We start from the raw sequence: 19,823 nt of genomic DNA on the forward strand, positions 1-19,823 counted from the left end.
AATTCCACAAGAATGTAAGTCCTTTACTGCAAATTCTTTTTGTTTTTCTTTGTATGGGAGTTGTGACCTAGCAGTTACCTCAGTGTCATTAGGAAAGGCTTTTGCCCGAAACATCGATTTTCCTGCTCCTCGGATGCTGCCTGACCTGCTGTGCTTTTCCAGAACCACTGGAATCTTGATTCTAATCTCCAGTCTAGGTTAGGCCTCAGGGCGTGAGTACACAGATCTAGAGGTGCTCTCTTCCAGGTGAGATGTCAAACTGAGGTTCCACCACTCTGTTTGGTTGCATGTAAAGGATCCAGTGACAATAATTTGAAGAACAGTAGGATAATTATCTCTTGTATTCTTATCAGTATTTACTTCTCAATGCATTATTATAAAACAAATTATCCAATCAACATCACATTGCTGTTTATGGAAGTTTACTGTATATAAATTGACTGCAGATATTTGATAACTTCAAAAGTACTTCATGGTCATAAAGCTTTTGATGATTTCTGGTGATCATTAAACTATACTCTTCTGTCTTATTTATATTCTCTCATTGAGGAATAGAATATCCACCCTTTACTTTTTTACCAATTGATGAAGGATCAAGGAGCTCTGCCTGAATCCCTTTACCTGCCTCATTCACTGTCACACCGTCCTCACTTGGCCTTGGATCAAGCCAGTTATAAATTGAAGGCTATGTTTATATCCCCCTTATATTGGTTAAACTACTGCTGCCATTTGGAGGTGTACCATCTTAAACTTTCCCTCAGCAATACCTACCTCCTCACCTCTCATAAGTGCATTTGAACATTAAACACCAATCAGAATATTGTAAAAATGGTATAAATAACCTTCTTACAGTGCACTCGATTCTGAAATTCACACTTACTCCTCAAAGCACCAAATCCTTGGCTTTCTTCGGTCTTCCATTCTCTCTGTGGTGGCAGTCTTCCCTCTTTTATGGGTGGCTGGTGACTCACACTGAAATTGTAACTGCTAAGTCAGCTTGATTAATGTCTATTGTTGTGACTACATGAGGAGGGGTGAATTAGCACCCCTCTTTTCAACATCCACAACAAATCGCTAAATTGCCTCATATTTTGGCTAAGTATCAGTTCTGGGGTGAGCAGGGGGTTCATTCTGTGAGCCCTAGTGACCTTTCTCATGCTGCTTTCCTCATTAATTGTGCAACTGGCCTCCACATTGACTTTCCTATTGAATAGAGTGTTTGCGGAATTGGAACTGAGCACTGCTGATGGGAGCTGCAAGTGCAGATTTAGTGGGTGCCTTATTTTATACCTCAGCTGTTCAGCACCTCAGATGCTGCAAGCCAGGAACCACCAATCCAAGTCTACTGCTGAATTACGTGAGGGAAGGAAGTTGGCAGGAAGGAAGTTGGCAGCCCACTTCACCAACAGGGACCAGGAAATCCCAGTGGAGAGGGTGCTGGAAAGGAGAACTGTCCTCTTCCCTCAGGATTGCCAGCTGAGATCTTGTGCAAGATGCTGCCAGCCTGGAGAGAAAGAGAGTCACAAACGTCAGTACGGTGCCCATGTTCTGGAGGAACACATACCGCATGCTGCAAGAAGATTAGTGCCCTCCTGGATTCCACTAGAGTGAATGCTGTATTCTTCTCTCTGCTACCTCAGTCATTCTAACTCTGTCACTGCACACACCTCCCAGCAAGGCTCGTGTGTTATACTATCCTCCCTACTGTGTGCAGCACCTGCACATAACGGCTCTTATTCACTCCCACAGATTTCTAATCCGCATTCCCCTTTACACTTCTCTGTCTTCCTCTGTGCACACCCTCCGCTCGTGTTTTCCTCTCTCTCTCTCTCTCCCTCTCTCACACTCAATCACTCAGAACACTTCCCCTCTTTTCCACTACCTCAGCTCTTCCAGCTAATTTCATCTCACTCAGTCCCTCCCTATATCTGTGAAATGGTCAGAGAGGGAAAAAACAGGCAGTGGATTTGGCTGATAGTCATCTGCTCCATTTGAAGACCTCAGGCAGAGGCTTGAGCCTGTTCAGCTTGGGATGCCCAGACCTCCATAAATATAAGATTCATCGCAGTGTGCAGTTCTCCCATTACCACCACTGTGTATTTGAAACGTGTGTAATCTCTTACTCGTATTGTGGAGCTAATTTCTCACTCTTGGATTTGCAGACACCAATGGCACCCGCACATCCTCTAGAGAGGTCAGTCCCTCAAGTCAGCTGACCCTCTTCCCTCTAAGGAAGAAGCACCAGATTCCCCAGAGGAGGCATTGGCATGGTTTGCCCCTGCACATGCCCCCCAGCTCAGAGACTTTCATCTCGATGGGCGTTTAATCTAGATTAGGCTCAGGAACATATCACCGGCATGAGGGAGAGAGGCCACAGGTCATTGGCACTCAGGGGGCTGTTGGAGACCAGTGGTACTGGCTATTTATAGGTTTGTGTAAATACACTGACAGTCACAGGAGGAACTGCAGCAGGAGTAATTTGGTTACCTGGAGTGAAGGTTCGAGGAGGCCACCAGTGTTATCGGTGCAGTGCTGGCTCTGCCTCTTGGAAGGTGGCTGCCATGGAAAATCAGGTCGAGTCGAATGGTCAGTTGCTCCAGGAATTGCAGAATGGCTAATCCCCTGGACCGAGTGCAGATGGCGCCCTTGACTGACCATAGCTCCCTGCTTCTCTCAACTAAAGACTTTCAGAGATGGCCATTCGATTGAAGAAGATGCAGAGTGTTGGTCACGTCAGCTGCTGCTGGGTTCTGTGGGTCTGACATTGATTTAGTTAGGTTCTGTCCAACAACATGTCTATCTTATTGATTGTTCAGCACTGACAACCATGACATCCTTCCTGTCTCTCTGCTTGCCTGAAAAGACAGAGATACTGTGAGCCTGTAATTTCTAAACAAAGCAACAATGTGCTTAAAGGTTAGCTACCAATAAAATGTTAATGCATGCAAAATGCTCGCCACTTACAGCTGAAATTGTCATCTAGCCATTGGAACCACAAGATTTCTTTCATGACATTGAGAATCTCATTACGTTCTCACTGCATTGTCCCACATTTCTCACCATTGGCCACATTACTCAAAGGGCTTTTTTAACATGCAGTTGAACCTCACTTCAATTAAAATGTAGTTAACTAATTCAACGGAAACGATGATGATCCAATTTCAAGGTTTTCGTCCCTGAAACAAAGAACAATTTTATTCATTGTTAACCTCAAGACAAACAATTAGAGTCATAGAGATGTACGGCATGGAAACAGAGCCTTCGGTCTAATTCATCCATGCTGACCAGATATCCTAATTTAATCTAGTCCCAATTGCAATAAAGATGTAACATCAAACACACAGACACACTAAATATAAGGGATAGGATCCAGTAGAAAGTGAAGACATAATAACATACAACTTAAAGTCCTTAGGGTGTCCTTTAAATTGAAGGATTTTAACCTGAACTTGTGATGTTTTTAAACCTTTTATCTGCAACAGTTTCAGTGTTTGATGTTCTGTTATCAGATATTTTCAATCAGCTTCGTCACTGGACTCTTTTCACACCTTGGTGCTGAGCGGGAGCTGTCTCCATTTGTTCTGATCACAAATTCATCTCCAGTTCTACTACAAGCAATAGCTTGAAATATATAGCTGATTTGTGTTCTCCTGTTAATTGCCTCCAAACAGGATAATTGAAGATGATGTTTCTTCAATCTTCAAATGCAAATTTCTTGTAAAGGTATAAATCAAGCAGGAGATTCTGGTCTGGTTGACGTCTTTCAGGCTCTTTCATTAAAGATACAAATCTCAGCTCATGATTTGGAGATGCCGGTGTTGGACTGGGGTGTACAAAGTTGAAGATCACACAACACCAGGTTATAGTCCGACAGGTTTATTTAGAAGCACTAGCTTTCGGAGCGCCGCTCCTTTATCAGGTGGTTGTCCTGATGAACCACTTGATGAAGGAGTAGCGCTCTGAAAGCTAATGCTTCCAAATACATCTTTAGATTAGATTAGATTACTTAGTGTGGAAACAGGCCCTTCGGCTCAACGAGCCCACACCGACCCTCCGAAGAGGGACCCACCCAGACCCATCCACCAACATTTACCCCTTCACCTAACACTATGGGCAATTTAGCACGGCCAATTCACCTAACCTGCACATTTTAGGACAGTGGGAGGAAACCAGAGCACCCGGAGGAAACCCACGCAGACACAGGGAGAATGTGCAAACTCCACACAGACAGTCGCCCGGGTTCTGGTGCTGTGAGGCAGCAGTGCTAACCTTTGTGAAATTGGAAAGGAAAATATTGCAAGCAACCCTGATTAATATCATCACATCCCACTCCAAAAGGAAACTATCCCATTCTGTGACTTCCTCTGTCTCCCTCGTCTCCGTTCTGATGATGCGAATATATAAATAAATACACAATATTTATTTTCCAACAATACCCCTCCCCATCGAACGCGACAGGCCCCTCAACCCCACCTGGTTCTGTTGGGCTATAACCTAGCGTTGTGTGATTTTTAACTAACTCTCAGCTCAAACTTGTTCATGTTTATTGTTGGTTTCATGAACCACGAGTCTATCTGTAGTCTGGTATTTACTGTGCTCATTTGAAATGTTTCCTTTCTGAAACCATGTCAATCCATGTAGGTACTAGGTTTAAGCAATTTCAGATTGTAGGCTTCTTCATTAGCTTGAGGTTTTGAAGTTCTAAATGACAGTCTGACATAATCTAAATTACAGCTAAATTACACCTAAGCAGCTGCAGCACTGTCTTAATTTGAAGCAGTGTCTCAGATTATTAGAATGCTCTAAAACAAGGTAGAAGGAAAGACTTGTATATACTGTATATAATGCCTTTAAAGATGCTGTGACATCCCAAAGTGCTTTATAGCCAATAGAATGCTTTTGAAGTGTAGTCAAGGCTGTAATGTGCAAAAGATTTGAATAATTGGAGTGGCATGGTGGCACAGTGGTTTGCACTACTGCCTCATGGCACCAGAAACCTGGGTTCAATTCCCACCTCAGGCAACTGTCTGTGTGGAGTTTGCACATTCTCCCTGTGTCTGCGTGGGTTTCCTCTGGGTGCTCTGGTTTCCTCCCACAGTCCAAAAATGCGTAGGTCAGGTGAATTGGCTGTGCTAAATTGCCCGTAGTGTTAGATGAAGGGGTAAATGTAGGGGAATGGGTCTGGGTGGATTGCTCTTCGGAGGGTTCGGTGTGGGCTTGTTGGGCCGAAGGGCCTGTTTCCACACTATAATTAATCTAATTCAGTCAATTACTTTTGCATCTGCCATTCATATTTTGGTATTTGTCATTCGTATTTACAATAATTCTTTTTGACTTCAAACTCCTTGCTCCCTGCTCCTTCAGATTACTCTGTTCCTTTAAAGCCCTCACTGGCAACCCCTCCCTTACTCTGGCATCGTTATATTCCAGATAATTTTTCAAAAATCATTCATGGGATGTGGCTACACCAGCATTTAATGGCTTTCCATAATATTCCTGGTCAAAGTGCTGGTGGCTGTCTTCTTAAAGCACTTCAGTCCTTGTCGTGTAAGGGCACCGACAGTGCAGCAGATACATGGTGCTATTCAGAATAGATTTCTAGGATTTGAAAAGGAAATTGATATATTTTCAAGTCATGGTGGTGAATGGCTTGGAGGGGAACTTATGAATAGTAGTGTTTTCCATGTATCTGCTGCCCTTGACTTTCTACGTGGTGGAGGTTGCGGGTTTGGAGATGCTGTCGAGGGTGCCTTGGTGAGTTGCTGTGGTGTATCTTGTTAGGTGGTACACATTGCTGCTACTCTGCAATAGTGGTGAAGGGAGTGTACGATGAAGGTAGTGGATGGAGTGGCAATCAAGTGGGCTAAATTGTGCTGAAAGGTGTCATGCTTGAAGTTTTGATGGAGCTGCTCCTTCCAGGCATTTGGAGATTATTCCATCCCATTCCTGACTAGTATATAGTGGACTGGCTTTGGAGAGATTGGAGGTGCACAGAATTACTAGTCTCCAAACTGCTTTTGTGCCTGCAATATTTATATGACTAGTTGTTTGGTTTCTGGTCAATGGTAACCCCCAGGATGTTGATACTAGAGGATTCAGTGATGATGATATCATTGAACATCAGGGTGTGATGCTTCAGTTCTCTCTTGTTGGAGATGGTCATTGGAAATAGAGAACAGTTTGAGAGTTACTGTAAATATGAATGACAAATATCAATTTATGATAAACAACTACCAAAGAGGCCACTGAATGATTTTTGTTTCCTGCATTATAGCCATGACTACACTTCACAAGTGTTCTATTGGCACCTGTGTGGCAAGTTACGTGCCACTTATCAGCCAAGTCTGGAGACAGTCCAAGTCTTGCTACATTTGGACATGGCTTTTTCAGTACCTGAGGAGTGGTGAATGGTGCAAACATTGTGAAGTCGTCAACGACTATTCCCACGTCTGACCGCCATGACAGAGGCAAAGTCATTAATGACACACCTGAAAATGATTGCACCAAGGACACCACCCTGGGGAACCCCGGCAGTGAGGTCCTGGAGCTGGGATGGCTGACCCCCAGTAACCACAACCATCATCCTTTGTGACAGGTGTGACTCCAACCAGCAGAGAACTTTCCACCAATTCTCATTGATTTCAGTTTCAGACCATAAGGCACAGGAGCAGAAATGTGGCCGTTCAGCCCAGCAAGTCTGCTCCATCATCAACCATGGCTGAGGTTTCTCAACCTCATTCTCCCTCTTTCTCTCTATAACCGTTGATCCCCTTGACAGTCAAGAACCTATGATAAATATATCCAATGGCCTGGCCATCATAGCCTTCTGTGGCAATGAATTCCATAGATTAACCATTCTCTGGCTGAAGAAATTTCACCTCTTCACCATTCTAAAGGGTCTTCCCTTTACTTTAAAGCTGTGCCCTCAGGTCCTCATTTCTCCTAGTAATGGAAACATCTTCCCAACATCCACTCTGTCCAGGCCATTCAGTATTCTGTAAATTTCAGTTAGCTTCCCCCTCGTCCTTTTAACCTCCATCACAAGTAGACCCAGAGTCCTCAAATGTTCTTCAACTGTTAAGCCTTTCATTCCTGGGATCATTCTCGTGAACCTTCTCTGCACCTGCTCCAGGGCCAGTACATCCTTCCTGAGGTATGGGATTCAAAATTGATCACAATACTCTACATGTGGTCTGACTAGAGCCTTATAAAGTCTCAGCAGTACATCCCAGCTTTTATGTTCTAGTTCTTTCAAAATAAATGTCAACATTGTATTTTCCTTCCTAACGACTGACTCAACCTATGAGTTTACTCTGAAAGAATCCTGGAGTAGGACTCCTGGGTCTCTTTGTACTTCAGATTTCTGAATATTCTCCCCATTTAGAAAATAGTCTATATCTCTATTTTTCCTCTCGAAGTGCATGACCTCACATTTTTCCATGTGCTATTCCATCTACCACTTCTTTGGCAACTCTCCTAACCTGTCCAAATCCTTCTGCAGACTCCCTGCCTCCTCAATGCTACCTGTCCCTCCACCTACCTTAGTATCATCTACAAACTTAGTCAAAATTCCCTCAGTTCCTTCATCTAGATCATTAATGTATAAAATGAAAAGTGTGGTCCCAACACTGAGCCTTGAGAGGAACACAACTAGTCACTGGCTGCCATCCTGTGAAGGACCCTTTTATCCCCACTTTCTGCTTTCTGCCAGACAGCCAGGCTTCTAGCACCTTGCCTCTGACACTATGGGCCCTTATCATACTCAGCAGCCTCCTCTGCAGAACCTTGTCAAAGGGCTTCTGGAAGTAAGTAGATAATATCCATCGGCTCTCCTAGGTCTAAGCTGCTCATTACCTCCTCAAAGAATTCTAACTGATTTTTCAGACATGACCTCCCCTTGATGTAACCATGCTGACTTTGCCTTATTTTACCATACACTTGCAAGTATTCAGAAATCTCATCCTTCACAATGGACTCCAAAATCTTACCAATGACTGAGGTCAGGCTAATCGGCCTGTCATTTCCCATGTTTTGTCTTCCTCCCTTCTCAAACAGGGGAGTTACATTTGCGAGTTTCCAGCCCTCTGGGACCCTCCCTGACACCAGTGAATACTCAGACTCCTTGATGCCACCCTTGGTAAAATGATGCCTCGATGTTAAGGGCAGACACCCTCACCTCACCTCTGGATTTCATCGCTTTTGTTCATTTTTGCAGCAAACAGAGCACATTGTTCCATACTAAAGGTGCGATCTGAATACAAGAAGTTGTTTTGTTTGGAGCAAGATGCTACAATGAAGGTTCCAGGCATGTCTTGACCACCCCCTCCCCCCCACCCTCCTCCCCCCCACTGGCTGTGTTTTATTCCTCTTGTGTCTCTGTCTCACACAGGGCCTGGATTTTGCTGCATTTACTGGTCACATGTTTGTCGGAATTGTCTTGGTCCTCCTCGTGTCATTTCCCTTCCTGAGACTGCTTTACTGGAACAAAAAGCTGTACAACAAGGAACCAAGCGAGATTTTGGGTGAGTCACTTTAAGATCTTCTGTGCAATTTCTTTTCCTTCTCTTCCTTTTTTCCCTTTCTCTATAGACATGTATGAAATTATGAAGATAAAATAGAAATAGATAGGATGTTTGCACTGGCAGGTGAGATTAGGACAAGAGGGCATGGCCTCAAGCTTAGAGGGAGCAGGTTCAGAACTGAATTGAGAAGGAACTTCTTCACCCAGAGGGTTGTTAATCTATGGAATTCCTTGCCCAGGGAAGTAGTTGATGCTACTTCAGTAATCGCTTTTAAACATTCTTTTCAAAACAAGATTCTTTTTTGAAAAGTAAAAAAATTAAGGGATATGGTGAAAAGGGGGGTAAGTGGAGCTGAGTCCATGAAAAGATCGGCCATGATCTTATTGAATGGCGGAGAAGACTCAGAGGGTTGGACGGCCTACTCCTGCTCCTAGTTCTTATGTTCGCTTGCTCTGAGTTTCTAACTGAGAAAGATGGCTCCAGGTATGGTTAGGATGCAAGACTGTAGAATCTAATCATCATCTAGCAGCTTGCCACATGCTAGCCTAAAGAATGGGTATAGTGCACCATTTACTTAAAGAGTTTGATATAGTTCAGTTGAAACTTTCTTCCTGCCTGTTGTCACCTCCAGCCTGTCGTTAATCCAGAAGTTATTGACTGCATTGGTTTGAGATAATGGCCCAGATGTTTGAAGGTGGAAGGAACTTTTGGATACAGTGCGTGGGGGCTTTGAAGTAAATCTGGGGAATATGGGGCTGTCGAGGATCAGTGTAGTGGACCAGACTCTTCACATTTCCCCTGACCCAGGTTAAGAGGCTGAGAAGGTCTTCCTGAGCAAGTACTGGACATTGCTCTAACTGTGAACATTTGCCCAGATTGGTGGTGCAAATGCTGCCAACTAAGACAGGCTCGAACATTCTAGTCATCATGGAGCAATTAAACCAAAAAGTGATCAATAAGCAGTTGCTGTGTGTTATTACCGGGACAACCAATCCCCAGCAGGGAAGTCTGTAAAAGAATCTCCGGAAACAGGTAGTAATGGTGAGAGAGGATACTGAGCAAGGGGGCTCGAGTAGTTGTGCTGGCATCATCAGTAGGTGGTGACAGCAAAGAAGGACAGCTGGAGCCATCGCTTTGACCATCTCTGGAAAAAAAAGAGACCCTTTTATTCTATGAGGATATTATAAATAGTTTCTTGTTTGACCTTCATTTTCCTTCATGTCTGTAATGACCCGATACCTGTGGAATCAAGAATGCCTGCTTCATGATCTTTATGATTTGAAGACGCCGGTGTTGGACTGGGGTGTGCAAAGTTAAAAATCACACAACACCAGGTTATAGTCCAACAGGTTTATTTGGAAGCACTAGCTTCCAGAGCGCTCCAAAAGTTAGTGCTTCCAAATAAACCTGTTGGACTATAACCTGGTGTTGTGTGATTTTTAACTTCATGATCTTTGTGCATGTTCAAATCTCTTGTTACAACTGTCAGTGGGATAAAATCTCTTCTCAACTTCATCTTAAGTGGGCATCCCCTTATCTTTAAAGCTCGAAATTCTTTCACAAGAAGAAGCATCCTTTCCACATCAGCTTGTCACGGCCCCTTTTATGTTTCAGTCATACTGCTTCATATTCCTCTGAACTTTAGGGAGATCAAGCCCAGCCTCTCCATCCTTCCCTCATAAGTTAGGTTGTCTTCTAATTTCTCGAACGACTGTGCAGACTTTCAAATGTCTCCATGTGGCAGTGGCTTGAGAAACAGGAAGTGAATCTGTGTCTGGAAGTTGAATGGTGCCCATGGATCCTTGGAGCAGCTACATAGCCGTGCAGCTTAGCAGCAACATTGCTCGTAAGGCAATCTACCTATTCCAGGTGTTAGTCCAGTGAACCTTATCTGAAGTGCTTCCAACCATTTGCATGCGTCCTTCAATAAGGAGACCAATATCTAGTACTCCAGAAGTAGTCTCGCCGATACAATGGGTATAACTGAAGCTTAATCTCCTTCCTTTTGCAACAAATGGTAGACATTAAAGTAGGTAGATTTTCGATTTTCGTTTGTAATTCGAAAGTTTTGTTAGAAAAAAAGATTAAAGAAACTTAGATCCTCACACACTGTGGGGCTGAAGTTGCAGCTAAAACTGCAGTTATATGATAGTTCTGGACCCTATTTATATCCACATGCTGAAATGCAGGGCAACAGGTTTCAACTCCTGCAAATTACATTTCGTTCTATTGAGGACTCCTGAACTCCAGACTAATGAGACCAGCTAAAGTCTGTTCTCACTTCTACCATCTATCACAGATTGTAATAACGTAAATCTGAGCTGTCAAGCGATTTAATTGGGGACACAGTGCCACATTCTAAATACAGGCACAAATGAGAAAATGTACCAGTGCCAGCTAATGCATTCAGATCATTTAAAAAGCTAAATGTTGCTTTCAGGGCTGTAGTTATACTTCAAAAATAGATTGCTGTGCTACGTTGTATGTTTCCAAGAGAAGACCTAGTTATTAACTTAATGGTAACTCATGGGCTTCTTAAACATCTATGTTGCTATAGCAACAATCCTGTTACTCTGATTGAACTCACGATGAAAAAAACATCAGTTTCATCATGTCTAGCACTTTCTGGAACTTAATTTTGTCCTTTATGTCTGTGTGACCGGTAGCATGCTGCATCAGTACATTAATGAGAGAGTTTTCTCAAATTGTCTAGACGAAAGCTAAATTGCATCCAAGGTGAAAAATGATCTTTCACTCTGCATCTATAAATACCTTGATGAGTGTACAGTCTAATGAATATGACAGACCTATCATCTAAAGTACAAAGCTAGAATTTCTGCCCTTTGAGTGTGGATTGATAGAATATGTACTCTTGTATTTAGTCAGTTATTTGCATGAATTATCGAGTTCAGGATTAATGAAGTCTTGCTACAATTGTGTAGGAGCCTTGTTAGACTGCACCTGAGAAGTGTTGGTCTCCTTATCTCAGGAAAGGTAGACAGTATTGCTCTGAAGGGAGAGTAACAAAGCTTCACTGGCCTTGTGCCCAGGATGCTGGGACTGTCCTATGAAGAATTTTGGACAGCGGTGTGTGTATCTTCTGTAGAGTACTCTAGCACGAGAAGTGGTTTTGTTGAATCCTTCAAAATGCTTAAAGGGATACAATGGGTAGATGCAGGTAAGCTGTTTCCGCTGGTTGAAGAGTTGAGAATCAGGGGTCACACTTAAAAAACGGGCATACCACGAAGGCTCGAGACAAGGACAAGTCTTTTTATTTAGGGAGTGATGAATCTTTGGAATTCAGTACCTGGGAGGGCTATGGAAGCTCAGCTTTGAGCATATTTAAAGTAGAGGTTGATATATTTTTGATTATTAATGCCTGCAATTGTTCAGGGGATAGTGTGGATAAAAGGCATTGAAGTTTTCAATCAGTCGTGATCATATTAAATGGCAGAGCAGGCTTAATGGCCTGAATAGCCTGTTCTTACATTCCTGTATTTCTGTGAGACCACTGCTGTTATATTGAAAAAAAAACAGAGCAACCATTTTACATGGAGGTGAATCAACAGTTAATTGTTTTTGCAGACATTTGTGGAAGGACAATCTTATGTTAGAGCACCTCTCATCAGTGTGGGGTGGCACAGTGGCTAGCACTGCTGCCTCACAGCACCAGGCACCTGGGTTTGATTTCAGCATCAGGTAACTGTCTGTGTGGAGTGTGCTCATTCACTCCGTGTCTGCATGGGTTTCCACCGGGTGCTCCGGTTTTATCCCAAAGTGCAAAGATGTGCAGGTCAGGCGGATTGATCATGCTAAATTACCCATAGCATTCAGGGATGTGTAGGTTGAGTGGGTTAGCCATAGGAAATGCAGGGTTACAGGGATAGGGCAAAGGGGGTGGGTCTGGGTGGAATGGCCTTCAGAGGGTTAGTGTGGACTTGATGGGCTGAACAGAGTTTAGATCAGAGTGGTGCTGGAAAAGCACAGCAGGTCAGGCAGCATCCGACGAGCAGGAAAATCGATGTTTCGGGCAAAAGCCCTTGATCAGGAATTGATGGGCTGAATACCCTGCTTCCACACTGTGGGGATTCCATGTGGTGCGTTGAGCTACAATTGCATCTGACTATTAGCTTGGAATATTTCTGAAGTCTCTGGCTGGTGTTGGGTGGGGACTGAAAGCCATAACCTTCTGAATCAGAGGGAGCAGTGCGACTATTTGTGCTAAACCTCTTAAACTTTGTCATCAAATAGGGGTCAAATGGAATTGGAGGGCATTTTAACTGCTCTTCAAGCTGAGAGAAATGATTTCTCAGACTTGAATCTTTTTGGTTTTGGTTATTTTGCCTTCAGTAGCATTGTGACAGCTGCTGTTACAAACTACCTCCCAAGGATTGAAAATGATCTTCTGAAAACTGATGGTATAAATCATATTTTAAATGTACCTCCACCTGGACTGTCCTGGACATTTGCATCAATGTGATTACTTTTCAATTGACTTTTCAATAAAGGTCAAACAAAAAGTCTGCCGTGAGAATGTGAATTTATTTTCACTTCATTTGATCCAAAGTTATCTTTCTATCAGCACTGGAGCTGTTTGTGAAATGTCACGAATCCTTGAAGTGGTATTTAAGAAGTCATCATGATCGACTTTGCCTCCGTGATTTTCAATTTGCAATTCTACAATTATGTTAGTAAACAATTCCAAAGGAAACACATTTCTAGAGATAGAGGGGCATCTAATTCTACAGTTATTTTTGAATAATCAAGTCTAATCTTTGAAAACAGAGAAATCCTATTCTTTGGATCCATTGATCACCATGCAACAAATTAATCTGATTGTGTGAATATCGCACAGTACCCTTGGATGGTTCTGAAAGCAGTACATATTAGTAATTTTCAGTCTTTCATTGCTATGGTGACAAGTTTTTGAAATATACACTGCAAATATTGGAAAATGTGCAAACTACATTTTACATCACAAAATAAAACTATTCAATAATATAACTCCATCTGACTTGAAGTGTTTTCAAGGTCTTGGACGGGTGCAGTGGAGATTTATCCAAGCATGTACTAGGAATGAGAAATAGGTCTTTATTTTAGTCTGGACAGGTGGATAGACTTGGTAATTTAAAATACATTATTTTATGTTTCATTAAAAGGTGCACACAGTACAAGAGGAGGGAGGTTAGTGTGCTGAATCTATAGAGGGGTTATATCTCTTTTGGAGTACTGTGTACAGACCTGGGAACCATGCTTTATGAAGGATATTAATGCATTGGAGAGAGTGCAGGAAAGATTACAAGAATGGTGCATGGGCTGAGACATTTCACTTAGGAGGATTAGTTAGAGAAGTTCAGCTGTTTCCCTTGGAGATTATAAGGCTGAGTGGAGATTTAAGAAGTGTTTTCAAAATTTAACGATATATCGTTTTATTTTTCTATATTTTTTGATTATGGACTGAAATGGGAAAAGAACTGTTTTAAAAATGATAAGTTGGTGAAGGATTGCTGCACTTTGAAAACAAGTAACCTGATTCGTAAGTAGTATTTATACAGCTGCATGTTTGAGTGGAAGTGGTTTGCAGACGAACTGGAACTGCGGGGTGTGTATGAATGACTTTTTAGCTGGCAACAAGTAGCTGATTGGTCTGTGGATGATTGATCAACTATTGATGATGACGCCATTCTGCCTGTCAGTAACTATTTATTTGGTTCCAAGGCAGCTGAATAGCTTGGTGGGGTGTGGGGGTGTGGGGAATATTTTGACAAAAAACATCCAATATCTGGAGAAGAAAGAACTGTTTTTGACCTGCAGCAAGTCAGGCCTGAAGGTAGCCTGTTTATTTCCCTTTACCAGTTGCTATTATTATGTGACTTTTAAATAATATCAAAGACCTTTACAAACATGAACTAGTTACCCCGTGCCTCCTGCAAATCGAGTGAAAGCATCTGGAGAAGGAAGATCGAGAAACAGTGTCCTGATCGACAAAAAGCAACCCTATGGACAGGGGCCATTGAACTGCTTACCCAGCTTTTCTACTCTGAACACCTACGTATCTTTCTGTTTGTCTACCTGTATATGTGTGTCGATAAAAGGTTTCGAGTTTTACAGAATAATTAAATGCTGATGATGTTTAATTGTTTGTCTGAAGCTAGAACCTATTTATTTCTAGGAGGTAGTGAGGACTGCAGATGCTGGAGAGTTTGAGTAGATAGAGTGAGGTAATAAAAAAAAGCACAGGATGAAGGGTCCTGCCCAAAATGTCGAGTCTCCTGCTCCTCAGATGTTGCCTGATCTGCTGTGATTGCGCCACACTCTATCAACTCTGAATATTTCTAATAAATAATCATTATTGTTAAGTACGGAAATCTGGTCTGTGCTTTCTGTCAACCTGTGCCTAAAACTATAATTAGTGAATTCTGCCTGCTGTTAAAATGTTTTAAAGGTGTTGATGACTCTGGAATGACAGGGTTTAATTTCCAGTGCACTGCCCCAGTGAGAAACAGCACATGAGGGATCTAGACAGAGCAACAGTTCAGAAAAGGATTGAGGACCAGAGGGCACAGCTTAAGAAAGGTCGAGAGTGTGGTGCTGGAAAAGCGCAGCAGGTCAGGCAGCATCCGAGGAGCAGGAGAATCGACGTTTTGGGCATAAGCCCTTCCTCATTCCTGATGAAGGGTGTATACCCGAAATGTCAATTCTTCTGCTCCTCAGATGCTGCCTGACCTGCTGTGCTTTTCCAGCACCACACTCTTCAACTCTGATCTCCAGCATCTGTAGTACTGACATTCTCACAGCTTAAGAAGGGCATGGATAGGGTGAATTGCCAAGGCCTTTCCCCCAAGGATAGGGGAATCCAAACTAGCAGGTATAGGTTTAAGGTGAGAGGGGAAAGATTTAAAAGGGACCTGAGGGGCAACTTTTTCACACAGAGGGTGTGCATGCATGGAATGAGCTGCCAGAGGAAGTGGCGGAGGCTAATATAATTATAACATTTAAAAGGCATCCGGATAGATACATGAATAGGAAGGGTTTAGAAAGTATGGGCCAAATCCTGGCAAATGGGAGTAGATTAATTTAGGATATTTGGTTGACATGGACGAGTTGGACCAGAAGATCTGATTCCATTTTGTACATCGCTATGACTTTAAGTGTTTTGCCAAAGAAGCAAAAGTGAGGTTTCAAAAATGTTTTCCTTACAACAAGTAGTAAGGAAATGTGGTGGAGACTGATTCAAATGAGGTATTTAAGAGGACACTGGTTATTTCACGGAAATATTGCGCAAGGTTAAAGTGAAAAGCCAGGAGATTGGTGCCAAGTCAAGACGCTCAAAGAGGAGCCAAATGGCCTCTAATTGGCACTGTAACAGCTCTGCGGTCTAGAGAAACTGAGATTGTTTTCCTGATATCATTGAAGGTGATTGAATTAATGCAATTAAGATTACACAAGAATAGAAAAAAAAGACAGTATTTTCATTGGTAGAAAAGGTGGTAACCAGAGAAACAGGATTAAAGTAGTTACAAAAGCAACCAGGGAGGATTTTTATTTTACAAGGAACTGGTGCAGGCCTGAGTACAAGGGACAAGGCAGTAATCTCATGCTGTTATATACTGGTCTGAAAGGTTCTGTCAGGGTTAGTACTCTACTCAGTGCAGTAAGTGCATCCTACTATGATGGGACCATGAGGATTTGGTCAGAGGAACTTCTAGGAAAACAGACCTTAAGCTAGTGTGCACTTATCAGGCTGTGTTTTCAAACTTTGGTATCTTCTGCCCAAAGGAAGAGAGTAATACTGAGGTAGGAGGGGTCTTTGATTATGTTGGCAGCTTTCCCAAGGCAGTGGGAAGTATAGACGGAGTCAATGGATGGAAGGCTGGTTTGCGTGATGGACTGGGCTGTGCTCACAACTCTCTGTAATTTATCGCAGTCTTGGGCAAAGGAATTGCCAGTCCAAGCTGTGAGGCATCTGGATAGGATGCTTTCCGTGGTGCATCCTTAAAAATTGCTAAGAGTTGTATTGTTTCCATTCTATCCCAAAAAGACCCCTTACAAGTGAAATTATCTTAAATTAGTCAATCCAGATGATCATTCAGGTGTTGCTAAATGAGAAAATAATGGGCAGCACGGTGGCTCAGTGGTTAGCAATGCAGCCTCACAGCGCCAGGGACCCGGGTTCGATTCCAGCCTTGGACCACTGTCTATGTAGAGTTTGCACATTCTCCCCGTGTCTGCATGGGTTTCCTCCGGGTGCTCAGATTTCCTCCTACATTCTAAAGATGTGCAGGTCAGGTGAATTAGGCATGCTAAAATTGCCAATAGTGTTAGCTGTATTAGTCAGGGGTAAATATAAGATAGGGGAATGGGTTTGGATGGGTTACTCTTCGGAGGGTCAGTGTGGACTTGTTTGGCTGAAGGACCTGTTTCCACACTGTAGGGAATCTAATCTAACCTGGGAATTTGGTCACTTTAGCCGCTGGGTTTTACTGTAAACCACTCCAATTCAAAACCAAGGTGAAGAGCAAAGCTTGTAAAGATTGAGTGAAAAGACTAGACAAATCTAACAGTATTTATTCTCTGATGTCAAACTTGTCTTTTCTGGTCCAGATTAAGAAGAGTAAGGTGAAGAGTTCAATAAGTTTGAAGTCCTGTAAAAGGCCTTAGTTCTAGATCTCCTTTTTTTGGGGGGGGGAGGGGGCTGTCGTACTGCTATGAATGGTGATAGATCAGTTGGGGGATGGGGGCAGATGTTGACTGTTTTGCAATGCAGAGGGAAGTCAACAGTGTGGGTTCAATTCCTGCATTGGCTGAAGTTACTATGAAGGTCCTCCTTCTCAACCTCTCCCCTTGCCAGAGGTGTGGTCACCCTCAGGTTAAGCCACTACCAGTCATATCCCTCGAATCAGACCCAATTGTAGAACAATGGAGACTTTACCTTTATTTTTACAAATGGTGATCTTGTGGCGAAGTGGTATTACCCTGTGCTCTGTGTTTGAATCCTAGGCCAGGACATGTGTGTGTGGAAGCCATGTTTATAACGTAGCCAACGTGATTGGCTATTAGCCTGTAAATCCTTCCACCATGTCTGCAGAGGCCATGACAAGTCACTGCAGGACTTTCCTTGTAAGTGTGGGCCAAACAAATGAGGTCCATGCCAACCCTTGGAAAAGAGGGTGGGAGAAAAGACAGATAGATGTTGGTAACAAAAGATCATGCCAGTCTATTTAACCTTCTCATTTTGTTGTTCTTTCCACCTCCCCAGAGCTGAAGCATGAGATTCATGTTTGGAGACTAACAGCTCAGCGCATTAACCCTGCCAGTCGGGAGGAGACTGCAGTGAAGTGCCTGCTAATGCAGAAGGTGCTCAATCTGGAGAACGTGCTCCGGAAAAAGCTAAGGACCTTTCAAAGGTTAGCTTTTTTCTTATTTGCTCGTTGCTGTTTAAGCTTTGTTGGCGAACCTGCAGAATTGCAAATAAATGATAATCTATGTTATGCTCACTTGGGGTTCCCAGTGGGACTCTTTTTAACTTCAGGAGGCCTGTCGACTTGAAGTGACTTTTTGGATGACTTACTGCTTTGCATTTAAATACAATTGGTTTATGCTCCATTTACAATCTCTGCTCTGTAGCTCCCACAGCAATTTGTCCGATGTCTGTTAGTTGTGTCAAGTTTCACACTGATGCGATTCTCACCGTGTTATGTATTATGGTAGCAAGGAAGAAGAGTTGGCACAAACCAGCTGGCACTGTTTGTGAACTGCATTGAGAGTCTGTTTATTAAACTCTGGCAATCTTTTGGATGTGACTAATTGTTTTGAAATAATCAAAATGTAAAAGTATTTCAATAATTTCTCAGTTTGGAGCAGTGTTGCTCCTAGAAGCTGCATCTCTCAGTTTTTAAAAATTTATTGATGAGATGTGGGCTTTGCTGGATAGGTGAGCAATTATTGCTAGTCCTTAACTGCCCATGGGAAGGTGGTATCTATTGAATTGCTGCAGTCCTTAAGGTGTAGGTGTACCCACAGAACTGTTTGGAAGAGAGTTCCTGGATTTTGACCCAGTCACACTGAAGGAACAGTGATATAGACTCAAGTCCAGATGATGTGTGGCTTCGAGGGTTAACCTGCTGGTAGTGATGCTTCCATCCAACTGCTGCCCTTGCTCTTCACGATGGTCAAGGTCATGGGCTTGGAAGATACCTTCAAAAGGAACTTTGGTGGCCCTGAATGCACACAATTACCAGAGTGTGTCATTCAAAAGGGTGACTGTTGCTTCACCTGTCTGAACAATAGCAATCTACCAGTGCAGGCAGTCTTTTGGTTTTTGAGACACATCCTGACACATACTCAATGCTCAACAATGTAATAAATTTAATTCCGTGCAGTTGTCTTGTGAAAGAAATCAATCTGAGCTCTTGGCAAAGTACAGAGATGAAGATGGAGTGAGGGAAGATGTAATTGGTGGGGTTCAAGGGTTGGGAAGCAGTTTCTGAGCCAGAGAAAGAAAAAGGAGACCAGTGCAACAAGGACGGCAAATGGTCTGAACTGGGGTGAGAATTCCAGCCAGCAGAGTGGCCAATACATCTGCCTCAGAGGATGGAGAAGCAGGAAACAAAGCAATGACCCAGACTGGAAAGGACAGAGTAAAAACCGAAAGAACTGTGGATGCTGGAAATCGGAAACAAAATCAGAGGCTGCTGGAAAAGCTCAGCAGGTCTGGCAGCATCTGTGGAGAGAAATCAGAGTTACCAAATTGGGCTCTGTGACTCCTCTGAACAGAACGGAGGCTGGGACCGATGGTTGGGGTAGGGTGGGGGGCTGGTGGAGGGAGGAGAGAGAGAGTGATTGGATGTGATGAGTAGAGGAACTGTAACATGAAGCATTAGTAAATGTTATGCTAATAGCTAGAGTCCATCATCATTTATGTCAGACCAGATGGAACTGGGACCTGTGGGAAGAAGGTTTGATGGGAGGTGTACTTAACTATGTCTCTGTAAAGGGTGTACATAATTAATATATGTTCATTACTTTGCCCTAGTTTGGTTTCCAACCCTCATCTATTAAAAGCACCGAGAACCCATTGCGATATTTATACAGAGTAGGCCATTCACTCATCAGATTGCCTGTGCCATTCAACAAAGTCATTACTGGTCTCTATCCTAACTCCCATTGGCTCCGTATTCCTTACTGCCCTTAGTATTTAAAGAAAGCTATTTATTTCTGATTTACGATTATTAATGCAGCTGGTAACTATGTAAGCATCCTTAATTTGGGATAAAGCTCAAAGATCTGGGTTAGCAAAAG

General features: G+C 42.9%; 1 protein-coding gene across 3 annotated transcripts in view; it reads left to right on the forward strand.

The window, feature by feature from the left end:
- Positions 1-19,823, forward strand: part of oca2 (oculocutaneous albinism II) — a 545,784-nt gene that overhangs the window by 338,497 nt on the left and 187,464 nt on the right. For all 3 annotated transcript variants that reach the window (XM_072576986.1, XM_072576990.1, XM_072576987.1), the window contains exons 15-16: positions 8,390-8,522; positions 17,782-17,929. In XM_072576986.1, the coding sequence (XP_072433087.1) occupies positions 8,390-8,522; positions 17,782-17,929 (281 nt within the window). The remainder of the gene's footprint in view (positions 1-8,389; positions 8,523-17,781; positions 17,930-19,823) is intronic.

The sequence above is a fragment of the Chiloscyllium punctatum genome, chromosome 9 (assembly GCF_047496795.1).
Source record: "Chiloscyllium punctatum isolate Juve2018m chromosome 9, sChiPun1.3, whole genome shotgun sequence".
NCBI classification, from domain to species: domain Eukaryota; kingdom Metazoa; phylum Chordata; class Chondrichthyes; order Orectolobiformes; family Hemiscylliidae; genus Chiloscyllium; species Chiloscyllium punctatum.